The 15,636-nt window shown below is 49.3% G+C and overlaps 1 protein-coding gene and 1 long non-coding RNA gene across 4 annotated transcripts in view; both read right to left on the bottom strand.

Annotated features, from left to right (window-relative positions):
• The window catches only part of LOC116666509, a 36,490-nt gene extending 33,987 nt beyond the window's left edge, over positions 1 to 2,503 (bottom strand). The window contains exon 1 of the long non-coding RNA XR_004323406.1: positions 2,348 to 2,503. This is a non-coding gene — a long non-coding RNA (uncharacterized LOC116666509). The remainder of the gene's footprint in view (positions 1 to 2,347) is intronic.
• Positions 2,504 to 12,071: 9,568 nt separating this feature from the next.
• Positions 12,072 to 15,636, bottom strand: part of SLC3A2 (solute carrier family 3 member 2) — a 29,940-nt gene continuing 26,375 nt past the window's right edge. For 2 of the 3 annotated variants that reach the window (XM_032489611.1, XM_032489612.1), the window contains exons 5-10: positions 15,100 to 15,168; positions 14,936 to 14,994; positions 14,591 to 14,771; positions 14,337 to 14,480; positions 13,381 to 13,464; positions 12,072 to 13,239 (exon numbers count right to left, since the gene is read on the bottom strand). In XM_032489611.1, coding sequence (XP_032345502.1) covers positions 12,826 to 13,239; positions 13,381 to 13,464; positions 14,337 to 14,480; positions 14,591 to 14,771; positions 14,936 to 14,994; positions 15,100 to 15,168 — 951 coding nt within the window. In that variant the 3' untranslated portion in view covers positions 12,072 to 12,825. The remainder of the gene's footprint in view (positions 13,240 to 13,380; positions 13,465 to 14,336; positions 14,481 to 14,590; positions 14,772 to 14,935; positions 14,995 to 15,099; positions 15,169 to 15,636) is intronic. The other variant, XM_032489610.1, reaches the window with a different exon arrangement.

Here is a 15,636-nt window from a genome sequence, read left to right as displayed (position 1 = left end):
CCAACACTATGGGCAGGGGCAATCCATTGAAGAGGTGGACAGGACAGGCTGGCAGGCTCACAGCACTGTGGAGAATGACTGTAGGACACAGAGCCCATCCTCCCCTCCCACTAGCACAGCCTCTGGGTTGTCAGCTCAAGACTCTGGGAGGGTCCCTCCCTTACCACTGCTTAGCCCTGAGCCTCCTTTAGGGCTAAATGCCCTGCCCTGTATTGAAGCCATTGGTCCTGGGAGGTAGAGGGACTGAGGAAGCCAAGGAGGAGCATTGGGATCAGACTGGCAGACCTCCACTGGAGGCTAGGAGTTGTGGGGTCAAAGCTGGTATTCAGATCAGGACTTAGGCCAGGAGGTCCCGTTTGGCCCTTGTCCCAGGCACAGGCCACACCTGTCCAGGTCCCCTCCCCTTAGGCATGTCTATGTTCAGAGTCCTCAGCTCTGAAAGAGAAATGAGCCCTCCCAGAAGAGTTAAGAGGATGAGAGGGACTGTAGGAAAAGTACCTCTATGGCTCTCTGCTCAGTGCTACCAGAGGAGCAGGCTGCTCACAGGTGAAGGCCAGGCACCAAGTCCAGTTTCTGGCCCACACCGGCCCAGCCTGGGCTTCAAAAAGAGTCCCATCAGCCCAGCCCAGGGAGAAGATACAGGGTTTGGAGAAAAGAGTAGGGGCGGCGAGTAAGCCTGGATAGGGGAGGGCATGCAATCCAGGAAGCATTCCCAGCAATGGGGGTCTGTTCCCCGAAAGCCTCTGAAGCAAGATTCCTGCAGATCCAGCTGCCAGAAGACGGAGGAGATGGCTTGAGCCCAACAGGAGAGGGTGGCTGGACAAGCCATCATCCACCCCAAATACTGCACCCTCTCCCGCCTTGAGGGAGTCCTTCTCCAGCCCCAGAAACAGGAAGTAGGAGAAGAATGAGGTGGCTTTGTGAATGCCACCTCCTCCGGCTACCAGGTTGGAGCTGACTTAGAGAAGGGGGGGATTCAGGATTATTTCTCCTCCCGCCTACCCCCGACTCTTCTCATCATGTTGCTTTAGCGCCATCTGCAGGCAACCAAGGGAATAGCCACACCAGGAAAGGAGGCGCTTAAAACCTGCCTGGGCTGCTTCCCATTGAGCAGGACAGATAATGAAACAGATGATCTTGGCCACCTCCACAGGAACCCTAGATCCCAAAGAATCAGCTCACTTGGCTGTTACTGCTCTGAGGCAGGCCCTACCTCTCTCCAGTATGCCAACCTCAGCAGATGACTAGGGGAGGGACAAGGGAGACTTGGCATCTAGGAACAACACCATATTTTCCTGGGCCTCTCCAGGCTTTTGAAATCTCCAGTTTCCTTTTTTGGAGCCTGGCTCTGATTTTTCAGAACTGGTGCTGACCCAACGAAATCCTGACAGGTAACTTCTCAGCATTACATCACAAAAGCCTTTGAATGCCATGTTCCCCATATCAACCTCCAGACTCTACAGTTTGAGGTTATGTGTTTGTTCTTAGCCTCTTTGGTGATGCACACAAACTGCATAGCTCCAGGAATCAGACTCTCACGCAATGGAGTCCTGAAAACTGTTCTCACGTTCCCCCACCCACCCCCCGCCTCTGTATTTCCCCTGCCCCCAAGTGCTACTCTCCTTCTCAGTGTTCCTGGCCTGACTAGCACCACCATTCACGCAGTGCTCAATCCAGAAATCTGGGAGTGGCCTTGGACTTATCCTTTTCGCTCCCTGTACCCAGTCAGTCTACCCCCTGAATAGTTTCCAAATTCATCCAGTGTTCTCCATCCCCACAGTCACCATCTGAACACAGGCCTCTGGCTCGATATGTTGAAATAATCCCTTAATTCAGGGGTTAGCAATTTTTTTTCCATAAAGGGCAAGATAGTAAATATTTCAGGCTCTGTGAGCCAAGAAGCAAGTCAAGGATATTTTGTAGGCACTCATGTATAGTCTTGTGTACAACTACTCAACTCATTGTGGTCCAGAGCAGCCACATACAGTACATAAGTAAATGAACGGCTTTGTTCCAATAAAACTTGATTTGAATTTCATGGAGATTTGAATTTCATAGTTTTCCTGTGCCACAAAATATTACTCTCCTTTTGATCTGTTTTTCAGCCATTTAAAAATGCAAAATCCATTCTTAGCTCACAGGAGGCAGAGACCCACAGGCCAAAATTTGCCAACCCCTGCCTTAATTGGTCCCACGTCTATCCATTCTCCATGCTTCAGTCAAAATGCTTTTGCCAAAATATAGATCTGACATCATCAATTCCTTGCTAACAACTAGCCAATAGCAGCTTGAGATAAAAATGCAAGCTCCTTAGCTTCCAACAGCCTTCACATTCAGACCTACTTACTTCAGCCTCTTCTGTGGCTCCTCACTCCACAGACCCTAGGCTCAGCCTCTGAAATTCTCCTGGTCCTCACACAGACCTCAAGCTCGTGCCATGGTTTTTACTCCTTCCAGATCCTCTGCTTGGAATATTTTCACCCTAAAAAGGAAAAGGTTCTGTCTCATATCTACTCTACTCACAAAACTTCTAACACCAAACTATGTGGGGCTTTTTTTCCACTCCAACATGAGCTGGGGGTCCTACAATTCAATTTGGATGCTATCTGCCTGGAATTATCACCAGATCCTACAAGTTAAGGACTCAGTCCCACAAGACTTCTCCCTATTTCAGATGCCAGTCACACATAGTGGGCCCCCAGGTTACCCACACTTCTCTCTGACTTGGCTACATATTCAGGGTTCCCATGACCCCACTTCAGGTTTAATAATGTGTTCTAACAGTTCACAGAACTCAGGGAAATATTTACCAGTTATACGATAAAGGATACAGATGAACAGCCAGATGAAGAGTTGTGGGTGGGGAGGGTATGGCCCATAGAGCATGTACTCAGCATGCACAAGGTCCTGGGTTCAATCCCCAGGACTTTCACTAAAGATAAATAAACAGAAACCTAATTACCTCCCCCCCCCAAAAAGAGTGACCTCATTAAAACAAAAGATACTCCTTCCTATCCTCCAGGAAATTCCAAGGGATTTAGGAGCTCTGTGTCAGGAACGGAGATTCAAAACCAAATACTAGAACAAAAGATGCTCCTAGACCCCCATCACTTAGGAAATTATATGACAAGAGTTTGGGAGCCAAAGTCTGTACAGACTTGGACAGATTGCTTCATTATTTCAATCCCCAATCTCCTCATTTGTAAAAAGAGGTTTAATCCTGCTGGGTCTATCAATCATATGGAACACTTAGAAAATGCTGGCTTCCTTCCCCACCCTCTACAGCCTTCAGTCTCCCTTTCTCATGCTCCTCTGCCTCTGGCCAGCCAAGTACACATTAGACCACAGCTTCTCAGGATCAGTAAAGTACTCGGCACATTGTCTGTGACATAGTAGACAATGAATGACCGCTATTGTATTTTTGCTGCCTTAGACAACCGGGAACAGGAAGCCCACAGGCTTCTCCGACTCCTATTGGCATTCTTCCCCTTTGACATGAGGACAAACTCTCTTTAAATCTTAAAAATCCCTAGATATGGATGTTATTGGCCCTGTCTGTAATACAGTAAGAAATATATATTTGGTCTTTGTCCCCAGTTCCTAACACAGAGCTTCTAAAACCCTTGGAATTGCCTGAGAGATGGATGTAAGAGGAATGTCTTTGGTTAATCACAATGAGCCCATTTCAGTCTTACCTGAGTTTATGCTAATGAGGGGACTCTGGAGGAGCCCTAGACAGCTTCAAGATGGGGGCTGTTTACCTGAGGAATCCCCTATGTGAACAGAGGGCTGGAATTTTCAGTCCCACTACTGACTTCCAGGGAGGGGAGACGGGTTGGAGATTGTGTTCAAGCACTAGTGTGCAATGATTTCCTCCATTGTGCCTACGTAAGGCAACCTCCCGAGAGGGCATGGAAGCTCTGCACACCTTCCCTCCCCAATACCTTGCCCCATGTGTCTCTTCTCTCCGGCTTTTCCTGAGCTGAATCCTTTCTAATGAACTGGTAGCAGTAAGTAAAGCACTTTTCTGAGTTGAGTTGAGCTGTCCTAGTCGTGTCTCTAGTTGTCCTGGAGAATAATTGTACCTGAGGAAGGAGCTGTTGGAACGCCCTGAATTTATAGTACCTGTGACATCCTGGGACTTGGCAACTGGCACCTCAAATGGGGACAGTCTTGGGGGAATGAGCCCTTAACTTGTGCTGTCTGATGCTAACTCCAGGTAGATAGTATCGGAATTGAATTGAATTTTAGGACACCAGTTAGTATGTAGAGAACCAGAGAATTGGTTGGAGTGAGGAAACACACACACGCACACACAATGTGGTGTCAAAACTGTTGTGGGTAAAAACTGTTCAGACTACATCCCAGATGAGGAAACTGAGGTTAAGTGGTTTATTAGAGCAAGGAGTCCATCCCTGAATGATCTCCAAGCCCATGCTCTCTCCTCCGCACCCTGGCTGCCACCCCGGCTGGGTGACCCCTTCAGTTTATCAGTGCTGGTGTCACGGTCTCTTCAGCCCCGGGAACCTGACTCCACTGCACACCAGCCACACCCAGAGTCCTCAACAGATCCCTCCTCCAGAGTTTCAACCCCAGTGTCCTCACTCTCGCTCCTCGCCCCCACCAGCCTCCCCCATCTTCGTCCAGACCCTGTCCTTTCTCTCCCACTCTTGCAGCCCTCTCCCCTGCCATGGCTTTTCAGTCCCTGAGAAGCTGGAACCATGTCCTCTTTCATCCACACCACAAATATCCCTGGTCCCCTAGCCGCTTGCTTCCACCGCAAACTCATCACCCTGGACCAACCCCACCATCCATCTTCCCTGGTCCGACTCAGGGGCAGCCGAGCACTGCCGGGAAACAGTCCTGCTGCCTCGCAGACTGGCAGCAGAACGAGCGCAGGGGTCCTGACCTCAGCCAATGCGCCTCGTGCCCTGTACTTGTCCTCAACATGCTCCCTAGTCTCATTCCCAAAGGTGTTCTCAGCTCTCCCCCTCCTTGTGCCCCCAACCCTCTGCACTCATAAGTAACCTTGCCTCCTGCGTGTTCATTTAAACAAGACTCAAACTTTGTTTGAGAAACCTTGCCATGACTACAGCAATTATTTCACCTCGTGCACGTGGGAGAAGAGGCATGTGCCAGTGCTCCCCTCCTGGCTTAACAAAAAACTCACAGGCATTCATACCTCTTGGAAAACAGAGATGTGAATTTAAATATTATTGCCAGGGCAACACATTATTAAGGAAGACGAGCAATCAGAATCACACGCTTTGTCAAAGTTAAAGGTTACTTTCACAGGACAAAGCAACAGCCTCTTACATTTGATCGTCTGACAAGGCTCCCTTGTTAGAAATAACATTTGCAAGGATGGCTTTATGATGCAGAAGAGAATCTGCTTTTATTCCTGCTGCTTCAGAAGAAAAGGGAACATGATCTCCTCATCATACTGATGTTTTTTTCCTTTCCTTTCTTTCTTTCTTTTTTTTTTTTTTTTTTTTTTGCCACCAAGTTAAGGGGCCTGGAGTTTTCCAGGCCAAGCACTGAAATTCCATTATTTAGCACCAAGAGAAACAAAGCAGGCCAGAAGCAGGCTGTTCACACTGCCTGGCGGTCCACCTACATTTCCCTCAAACAGTGGCTCTGCCACTCCGCTACATCAGGGCTGGTGCAACTCCAGCGTGCATGAGTCAGCTGGGACTGAAATGCAGATTCCATCATCGACAGATGACTGGATAAAGAAGTTGTGTTATATTTATACAGTGGAATACTACTCAGCCATAAAAAAGAATAAAATAATGCCATTTGCAGCAATATGGATGAAACTGGAGATTGTCATTCTAAGTGAAGTCATCCAGAAAGAGAAAAAAAATACCATATGATATCACTTATATGTGGAATTTTTTTTAAAAAAAGACAAATAAACTTATTTACAAAATAGAAACAGACTCAAAGACATACAAAACAAACTTCTGGTTACAGGGGGGAGGGGAAGGGGTGGGAAGGGATAAATTGGGAGGTCCAGATTTGCAGATACTAATTACTATATATAAAATAGATAAACAACAAGTTATACTGTATAGCACAGGGAACTATATTCAATATCTGATAGTAACTTACAATGAAAAAGAAAAAGAAAAGGACTATATATATGTATATGTATGACCGAACTATTATGCTGTACACCAGAGATTGATACAACATTGTAAAGTGACTATATTTCAATTAAAAAAAAATGCAGATTTCAATTCTGATTCAAGAGGTGTGGGGTGGGCCGGAGAGTCTGCATGTCTAACAAGTAGGTGATGTACTTGCTCCTAGTCCCAAATAGACACTGTGAATAGGCAGTTCCTAAATGTTTATTTATAATTTCCCCCCTCACATCAAGCCTCCAACACTTAGAAGGCCCCAAACCTCACTCTCAGCTGATGACTTTTTTTTCCAGTTTCACTGAGAAAATAAAAGCAACCTGTGGGTGGCATTCCACAAACTCCTCCCACATCTACCCACCAGCTATATACTTGAGTACTCAGCCTTCTCTGCGACCAGCTCCCAGTAAAGGCTGGCTTCCCTCCTAACCCACCACCCCTCCAGCACCCCCACCCCCGCACGAGATCCACCCTCTCTCCCGAAACCTCAAAGGTGTCCATCCAGAAAGTGTCTCTCCAGCATTTTCCCTCTCTACTGAAGCAGGCATGCTGTCATTGCGTTCATTTTAAACCAATAAATTAAAAGCCTCATATTGCATATTTGAAAGTTGCTAAGAGAATAGATCCTAAAATTTCTCATCACGAGAAGAAAAAAAATTTTGTAACTCTCTACAGTGACCGATGCTAACTGGATTTATTGTGGTGATCATTTCCCAATATATACAAATACTGAATCAGTATGTTTTACATCTGAAACTAAAATCATGCTGTATGTCACTTATACCTCAATTAAAAAATAAAATAAGGGGGAGGGTATAGCTCAGTGGTAGAGTGTGTGCTTAGCATGTACAAGGTCCTGGGTTCAATCCCTGGTACCTCCATTAAATAAATAAATAAATAAATAAATAAATAAATAAATAAATAAATAAATAAATTGAATTACCTTCTCACCATCAAAAAAATTAAAATTAAAAATATAAACTAAAAATAGTGAAATGGATATAATAATAATTTTTAAAAGCCTTTTCTTCCTCCAGCTGGTGCCTCATTTCTCTCCCTTCCCGAACAGCTACGTTGTCTATGGTCACTGACTCCAGATTTTCTCATCTGATCCTCCTGAGCCCTTTCCAGTCAGCTTTTGCCCCAGCCTCAACCGAAACTGCTCTTGGCAAGGTCACCAAAGACCTCCATGCTAACCAACACGGCCAAGCCTCTGTCCTCTTTCTTGACCCCAGAAGCATTTAACATTTCCTCCACACTTGGTCCCCAGGCCACACCGTCCTATCTACCTCACTGTCCCTCTTTCTCAGTCTCTGTTGCTGGCTTCTCCTCATGTCTCCCCTCTGAAGGGCTTGGTCCTCAGTGCTTGGTCCTCTTCTCTTCCGTTCCTACACTCACTTCCCTGGTCCTCTCCAGTCATCTCTTAAATGCCAGCTGTGCCCATGACTCCCAGTTCTGCATCTCCAGCCCGGATACCATGATCACCAGAGCAGCATGTCCAACTAACATCTTAACACTTCCACTTAGATGTTGGCTAGAGCTCAAAATCATCAGGGCCCAAACCGACCTGCTGTTCCCCCTTTTAAACCCATTCCTCCAGCTGCCTTCCCCACCTCCATAAGTGGCAAATCCAATCTTCTAGCTGCTCAGGCCAAAATCCTTAAAAGCACCCTTGACTCTTCTCTGTCTAGGGCCCCTCCCCGAGGCTCAGCAGCACCCTGTGTGAACTAGAAGAGGGCACCCCTCCGTGCTGGCACAGTACCACGTGCGTGACTTGGCAAGCCAACAGAGCCCTTTGTGAGAATAAGGTGAGCCCCTCCTTCCTGGACTCAGGGCCACTGCAGGCAGAGCACGTTCTGCACCTCAGCATCTGCCACACTCCACGCCCTACGTAACCAGTGGCTCTGTGCCCAACCGCACATGCATTGGCAGCGTGTCCCCAGTGGCAGCCTCCCAGGCAGTTCCAGTTAGAAGACAATTGTACTTCCTGCTGCTTGGCGCCCACTTCCTGCCCATTTTCCAAGCCTGGTCCTGCCTCCTCCTGGCAGTTCCTGATAGTCTTTCAATAAGTTCTTTTGCTGCTTAAGAAAACCGGGAACTCCATCCGATACTATCTCAGAATTTTACAAATACCTCCCACCCTTAAAATTAGAAAAACCCATGTCTCCACCTCCCCTAGAAGGGCTCTGGGGAAGACTACCAGAAGACCACCAATGATCTCTTTGTCACCAAAATGAAGGCCACCAGAAACAGCTGTGCTCTGACACTGTCCTGGCCTCTTCCTCCTGCCTTCTCATCCCCACCCCCCGGGGCTCCATTCTCTTCTCTTCTTCCTCCTTCATGGGTCTCTCTTCCACAGTCTGTCCTGTAAATGTTGCCAGTTCCCAGGGCTCCAACCTCACCCTTCTGCCCTTCTCACCCCACATCACTCACACTCACAGTATGTACCCCCACCTCTGCCCCTCTGCTGAGCTGTAGACCCTCCTCTGCTGGAAACCTCCACCTGCAAGTCCAAGGGCACCTAAACCCAGAACATCTATGTGGAATTGACCACCTTCCTGCCCCAGCCTCTCCTCCAATCTCCTAAGGTAGGAACTCAGGAGTCACCATACAGCAACCTTCTCCCCTCACATCAAATCCCTCCCCCAAGGCTATCATGAAATCCTGTGGCTTCTTCTCCTGAAACATCGGTCCAAGCCATCCCCTCCTCTCCAACCCCACAACCTCTGCCTCTTTCTTCTGAATCTTCCTGGCTATTCCGCGATAGCGCCCAGTCCTGACCCCGTTCAGCAGCCTCCACGACGGCAGAGCCAGAGTGAGCTTCCCAGGACGCAAGCCTGACCATGTCCCTCCCTGCTAAGCATATTTCAATGGCTTCCTTTCTCTTCCTTATCTGAGCTTCTTACAGGCTCTGGTGTTTTATCCTAGATCTTCTGAAACAGAACATCCAGGGGAAAAGCCAGGACTTCTCTTTCTCATCATTGTCCTTGGGCACAACTAAGCAAGCTTGGCAAACACTGAGCTAGGGATTCCCAAACTGCTGTGGGAATCGTTTCAGAAAACTGGTTAAAAATAGACTGCCAGGCTCACCCCTTGGAGATTCCAATTGAGTGGATTTTGGATGGGAGAGACTTTTCCAGAGGATTCTGCATAACCAGGGTGGGAATCACTGACCTACATACAGGCAAAGGGTAACTCGAGCACGGCTGTTAAAGGCCGTAGGGCTCCAGCCTCTGGGTGGCTCTCACCACTCGCCCACACTGTCCAGAACCACCCTCCATGCTGTCTCAACTGAGCGGCTGTACGAAATGTTCCCTCTATCCAGGTGGCCCTGTCCTCTAAGTGCGTCACAGTGAATGCCGACTGGTGCCTCAATTTCAGCTCAAATAAAGGCTCCAGGAAGCTTTCCCTGATCTCCTGCGTTAAACACTTGGTCTGTACTCCACAGGGCCCAGTGTGCGGCTGCCCACAGCCCTTATCTCAGGACTGCCATTATTCACACACCGGCCTCCACTCCCAATTAGTGAAGCCCAGAACAGTGGGCAGTCTTTGAGTCCCCCTCACGCCCCAACACACAGCACACTGACTGGTACTCAGGCCAATGGAAATGTCAGTTCCCTTCCTGACCCACAGGCAGGTAACTGGCTAGAGGCCCCAGGGAAAGACTGAGTCCAGTGACACTATGGTGCTAAGGCCTGGGTCCAAATGGCAGCTCCACTGCTGTGTCCAACAGGGTCCCTACCCACAGTCCTCACAGGTATATCACAATGACTTAACAGAAAAAAAAAAGTGAAATCTTATTAAACCGGTTATCTCATTTAAAACTGCCTGTAAGCCTTAATTCATGGCCTCCAGGGTGCTTAGAATTTCATTTAATCCTTTGGAAACTGGAAACTGTGTAAGAGCAGGGTCTTGTCTACCGAATTCAGAAATGAGGATGGTACACCACGAACAGAGCAGTAACTCAAAAAATGTTTGTTGAGTGAATGAATGAAAGAACAGCAGAGGTGACTTTCTGTGGGAGCCACCTGCCCTCTGCCCCGGCCCCCGTTTCAGACTGCCCTGGGGAGACGCATTCTAGCCACTTTCCTCATCTGTGGTAAGAGGGGTGAGAATGCCTTCTTCATCGGTAGCTGGGGGGCTAATTCTACCACTACCTCTGGCTCTGTTTCTTTCTTTCCTTAACAGGGAATCCGGGAGAGACCTTAATGGTAGAGCTCTTGCAGATTTCAGAGGGCCAGCAAGTTCATGTTCTCACCTGTTCCCCCAAAGCACAGAGATCAGACTACTACCAGGAGTACATAGCATCACTGGACATTTGAATGGCTTCATTTAATTTTTGGCTTATTCATTGTGTTTTAAAAACAAATCTGGGGGAGCTATTGTTTAAGGGATACAGTCTCAGTTTGGCATGATGAAAAAGATACGGAGGTGGAAGGTGGTGATGGTTGCAAATAATGCAAATGGACTTCATGCCACTGAACTGTATGCCTAAAAATGGTTAAGATGGCAAATCTTACATTTTGTATATTTAACCACATTTTTCTTAAGGATAAGCCCACAGTAAATTGTAAAGCACAGTCACGATGAGGCTCCATCTGTAGCAACCCCATGATACAAACTATGGGTCAGAGGTGAGGCCAGGAGGCAGAGGGAGAGGGGGAAAGGGAGGGCTGGAGCTGGGACCCTGGCAAAGAACTAGAGAGAAGGGGTGGGGAGCCTCAGAAAGAGGAGAAGCCTGGATTAGATGTGGCCCAGAACAGGGAAGGGCTGTGAGGAGGGCAAGGTCCAGCTGGTGGGCTGCAGGGTGTGACTTCTCAGGAACTGAGCTGGGAGCAGCCCAGAGTCCATGCTGAGTGCACACCTTCCTGCAAAGCCCTAGGGCAGTCTCAGGCAGAGCAAAGGTCAGCAGACATGGACTGGGCCTAAATTTGGGATATCTAATCTTTTGACCTGTCCTCTACATCAAGACAACTTTAGAGGCCCAGGCCCAATCCAAGCCCCATCCCACAGGAATGTTCTTTTCCATAAGGGAACTAGGACGGCCAAGCTCAACCCTGAGGCTGAGGCCAAAGAATCATTCTGACTGCAATAGGACAGACAGCAAATCCTGTGGATCCACTCACAAAATAAATGCAGGACCTCCATCACCTCCTTTACCACCTCCAAAGTCTGGTCTCTGCACTCAGCTACTGGGAGGTGACCTCTAGACCCCTGGAATGCCCTGCTTGATAGGAGTGTCCCTTAGTCCAGGGACTTCAGACATTGGACTGTCTTAATGCAATTTATGAGGGCTATGGGACAAGTGGCCTCTGGAGGGGCCAGAAAGTAAAGGTATTACCCGGAATGTCCAGGAGGGGCTAAAGGGTGATGGTTAGCCACGTGGGCTTATGTGAGTAAGCCCCAAGAAAAACTCCAGACCACAAAAGATCAAGCAAGCTTCCCTGCTTGGCCACGCTCTGTGGGTTAGTCAGGAGGTCTGCGTCCAGGACTCGAGTGGGACCCCTCTCCACTGGGAAAGGACCATCGGATACTTCATATTTGGATCCCTCCTAATCCCAGATTGGCTCTGTGCTTCCTGTCCTTGGTTGGTTTAAATGTGTATCCTTTCACTAGAATAAAAGTGTAACCTTTGTGCTTTCCTGAGTCCTGAGTCATTCTAGCAACTACCCATGGAGGATGGTCCTGGGGACCTGGAACTTGCGGCTGCTATTTGACATGAGGGCAGTTGACCGTGCCCTCCACCGATGCAATCTGCCCAACACTCTGCACTCTGCTGTGTGCCTTACCATGACCTTCGTCTTCTGCCCACCCCTTTCCAACGAGGCCTCAACCCTTACCCTCTCATTTTTCACGAGAATCGGGCATGCTCCCACCCAAGAGCACTGGAAAGCTCCTTCCCAGATATCTGGCAAGTTAAGTCTCTCCCAAATTCCAGGTCTTTTATTCAAATGTCACCTTGTTGGTCAGGCCTCCTCTGGCCTCCACCCCAAATTCCCTTCATGCCCAACACCTACCTCTTACCCTGCTTTACTTTTTCCGCTTTGAACATTATCATTATATCTACCAAACTCTAAATTTTAATCTCATTCTTCTGTCTCCTCACTAGATTATCATCCCCAAGGAGGCAGGGATTTTGTACTCTGTTCCCTCCTGTAACTCCAGGACCTAGAACAGTTCCTCGCACAGCTTGGTGCACAATAAATTCTTGTTGAATGAAGGATCTGCATTATCTTCTAGAAGTACCGTTTATAAAACAGGCCACCCGACTCCCACTCTTTCTCCCAGAAAGGCCAAATCTGCAAAACAGGAAAGTGACCATATTTGTCTGGAGACCACTGCTGAGGGAGGCAAGGAAGAGTCAGCAAGAGCCGAGTCCTCCTGGAGAAAACACCCTGGCCCAGGCTGGGCGGGGAGGCAGGGATGCTGTTGGGACCTCGGCAGGTCCCTTCCTTTCGGGCAGGAGCAGATGTATGACACTCATTGGCCCTGATCACTGTGGGGCAGACCCACTAGGGGAGAGGGACGAAGGGGAGGGAAATTCCTGCTGCTGACAGCGGATGGAGGGAAGACAAGGCCTCACCAGGCAGGGGTGACTTTTATTTGAAGCTAGAAAACACACCCTATTTGGGGATTCATCTGTAACAGTTCTAAAAAAAAAAAAAAAAAGGAGAGAGAGAAATCAGAGCCCTAAGGGCCTGGGAAGTAGTGGAAAAGGGCAGTAGGTCTGGGTCAGGCCACTGTAAGGGAAGCGGAGCAGCAGCCCCTCGTGGGGCCCCAGGTACAGGTGCTCCAGCTCAAGAGAGGTGCCCTCCTTGCGGCCCGGCTGGGTGCTGAGCAGCAGATTCACGCTGGCGGGCAGGCTGGTGCCAGCAGGCAGCCTGGAGGCCCCCAGCCTGGCAGGTTGGCCCACATCCCCAAAGTTGAGAACTATCAGGAAACGCTCGTTCTGGTCCCACTGGCGGATGTAGGAGAAGAGGTCGGGCCCTGAGGAGAGCACATGGAAGTCTCCGTGCAGCAAGGAGCGCTCCTTACCCCGCAGATCGCTCAGCCAGTGGAACAGGGAGAGGATGGAGCCAGGGTCTTTACTCTGGCCCTGCAGGCGGTAAAGAGATGAAGATACAGCTGAAGGGATGAAGGACTCCCACCAGGTGGAAACTCCTATAAGCCACCAACTCCACCATCCTCCCCATCCCCTAACTCTGCAGGTCAGGCCCTGCCCATCTAAAACCCTTACCTTCACGGTCATGTTGACATCTACAGGTCCTGAGGTGTTGGGGAAGCTGGATTCATCCCACAGCATGACTGGAGCCTTCACAGGCTAAAAAGCAGGGACAACAGGACTTGGAAAAGGCCTGGGCCACTCTCCCTAACTCCTCCTCCCATGCCCAGCCCCAGGGATGTACAACTGTCCCCTCAGCCTAGACAGCCACAAGCTAGCCCCTTCACTGCCCTCCGGTCCCTGCTCAGTTGCCTCCATCAGGTTTCCTGTGGCCACTCGATATAAAACATACCCTGTCCCCTACCCTCTAGGCCTCTCACCCTGCTTTCTCCTGCACAGCAGGTTACCAGCACCTGGCATCTTTATTATATTTGCTTATTATCTAATCTCACCCTCTCCAGCTCTTTTATGCATTGCTGTATCTTCCATGCATGGCAGATAGGAATTACTCAATAAAACTTTGTGCACAATAAATGAATGACTGGTCTGTAAATATCAGCTTAGGTGTCAACCTCCAACCCCGGGGCCAAAGCTAAGTGGTGCCTTCACAGTCTGACCCCATCACTGTACTTGCTGTGTACACTTCTCTTACTCATCTGGTTCCCCCGCTAAACTCTGAGTTCCTGGAGGGCACAGAGCCTAACAGAGACCTCACTGTCCACTGAATGAATGAGTCACTGAGTAACGGCTATCATACTGAATGCCCTGCGAGGAGTCAGGCACTGCATTTTAAAACATGCCCTCATTTAGTCCTAACTAACCCACAAGACAGACAGGAGAGACATCACAGGAGAGAAGACCAAGAGTCAGAGAAGTGAGATAACTTCTAAAGGCCATACAGCGACTGACCAGCCAGCTGACTCAAAGGCAGTTCCACCCCAAGGCCCCCGTCTGTCCGCCACCACCCACAGGACCCTCGTGATGGATGAACACAACCTCCCCTGCTGTGCTGGGGAGGCATCAAGTGATACCTGTCCAGGGAGGGCAGCTTCCTCCAGGCCAATCTCGTCCCCATAGCTGAAAACTGGGGTCCCTGGCAGGGTGAAGAGCAGCAGCTGGTAGAGTCGGAGGAGCTGAAGCGGCACGAAGGAGGTCAGGAGCCCCGCCTGAGACACCTGCAGGAACCGTGCACTGGTGAGCCCCAAAGCCCGCTGCTGCCTCCATCTCCCAACACCCCTCTCTCCCGAAAGGCCTCCTGCCCCTCTCCCACCTCTGTGGTACTCACACTCCAGCTGCACCAGTGACTGCCAGTGGCGTTCAAATACTGGGTGACCAGGAAATCTGTATGATTCCCAGTGAAACGGGAGTCTGACAGGTACGAGCTAGTCAACAGCAGGTCCTTCGTGGATTCGAGCAGGCTCAGGATCTGCTGAAGGTCGGAGGAGTCAGTGCCTGCAATCAAGAGCCTGCGCAGAGCAGAGCAGGAGTCAAGGTTAGTACAGGACACGAAAGAAGAGTGAAGGTGAAGGAGGCTCTCTGGACCAGGAACCACTCCCTTTCTAGGGCGAGCACGGCACTGAGAGGTTCTGACAACAGAGCCGAGTTGAGGAAGCAGGGGTCTGGCACCCACCTATCTTCACTGAAGCTCTTGGTAATGTTCTGCCACTCGGCCAAGAATGAAGACGCACCCTAGAAGGAAAAGAGCAGAGTCTAGGAGCAGGGAACACTAAAAGTCCCTGATAAGTCCCCCTGATCTCACCCAGGCTCCGCCCCTCACATGGAAAGGGTACTCACTGTCAGATTCCCAACGTCCCGAACCTGGACCCCATCCACACCGGCCTGCAGCCAAAAACTCAGAGCTTCCTATAGAGAGGCCAAAGAAAAGGGGAAAGATACCAACACTCTGATGCAAAGGCTCAGAAAATTCCAGCCTACACTAAATCTTGACTACACACTTCCCCGTGACCTTGGGAGAGTCACTTGCCTTGAACGGTCTCACTTTTTCACCTCATTATAAAGCTTTAGCCTTTGGTCCCTTCCATTCTAACCTATCATTGATCCTCTCAGTGCCATAGCGTTCCACTTTTCTATTCCTCCCCATGGTGAATCACAAAGCTCTACTTCTGACACCTACAGAAAAGGCCCACAAGAAAAGCGTGTTCGTACGCGTAACTTCACTTAACACTAAGCACGTGTGGGGTGCTAGAGATGAGGAAACAATGTCAGAGAAGCAAGGAAGCATGCCAGAGGCCACAATCAGAGAGCAGCAGGGACAGGACCTAAACTGCTAACCAAGATCCCAAAACAGGCATACTTACTCCTCTCCTAGTT

Source organism: Camelus ferus, chromosome 10 (genome assembly GCF_009834535.1).
Source record: "Camelus ferus isolate YT-003-E chromosome 10, BCGSAC_Cfer_1.0, whole genome shotgun sequence".
Taxonomy (NCBI): Eukaryota; Metazoa; Chordata; class Mammalia; order Artiodactyla; family Camelidae; genus Camelus; species Camelus ferus.
Note: the sequence above shows the minus strand (reverse complement) of the source record. Positions and strands in the feature narration are given on the sequence as shown.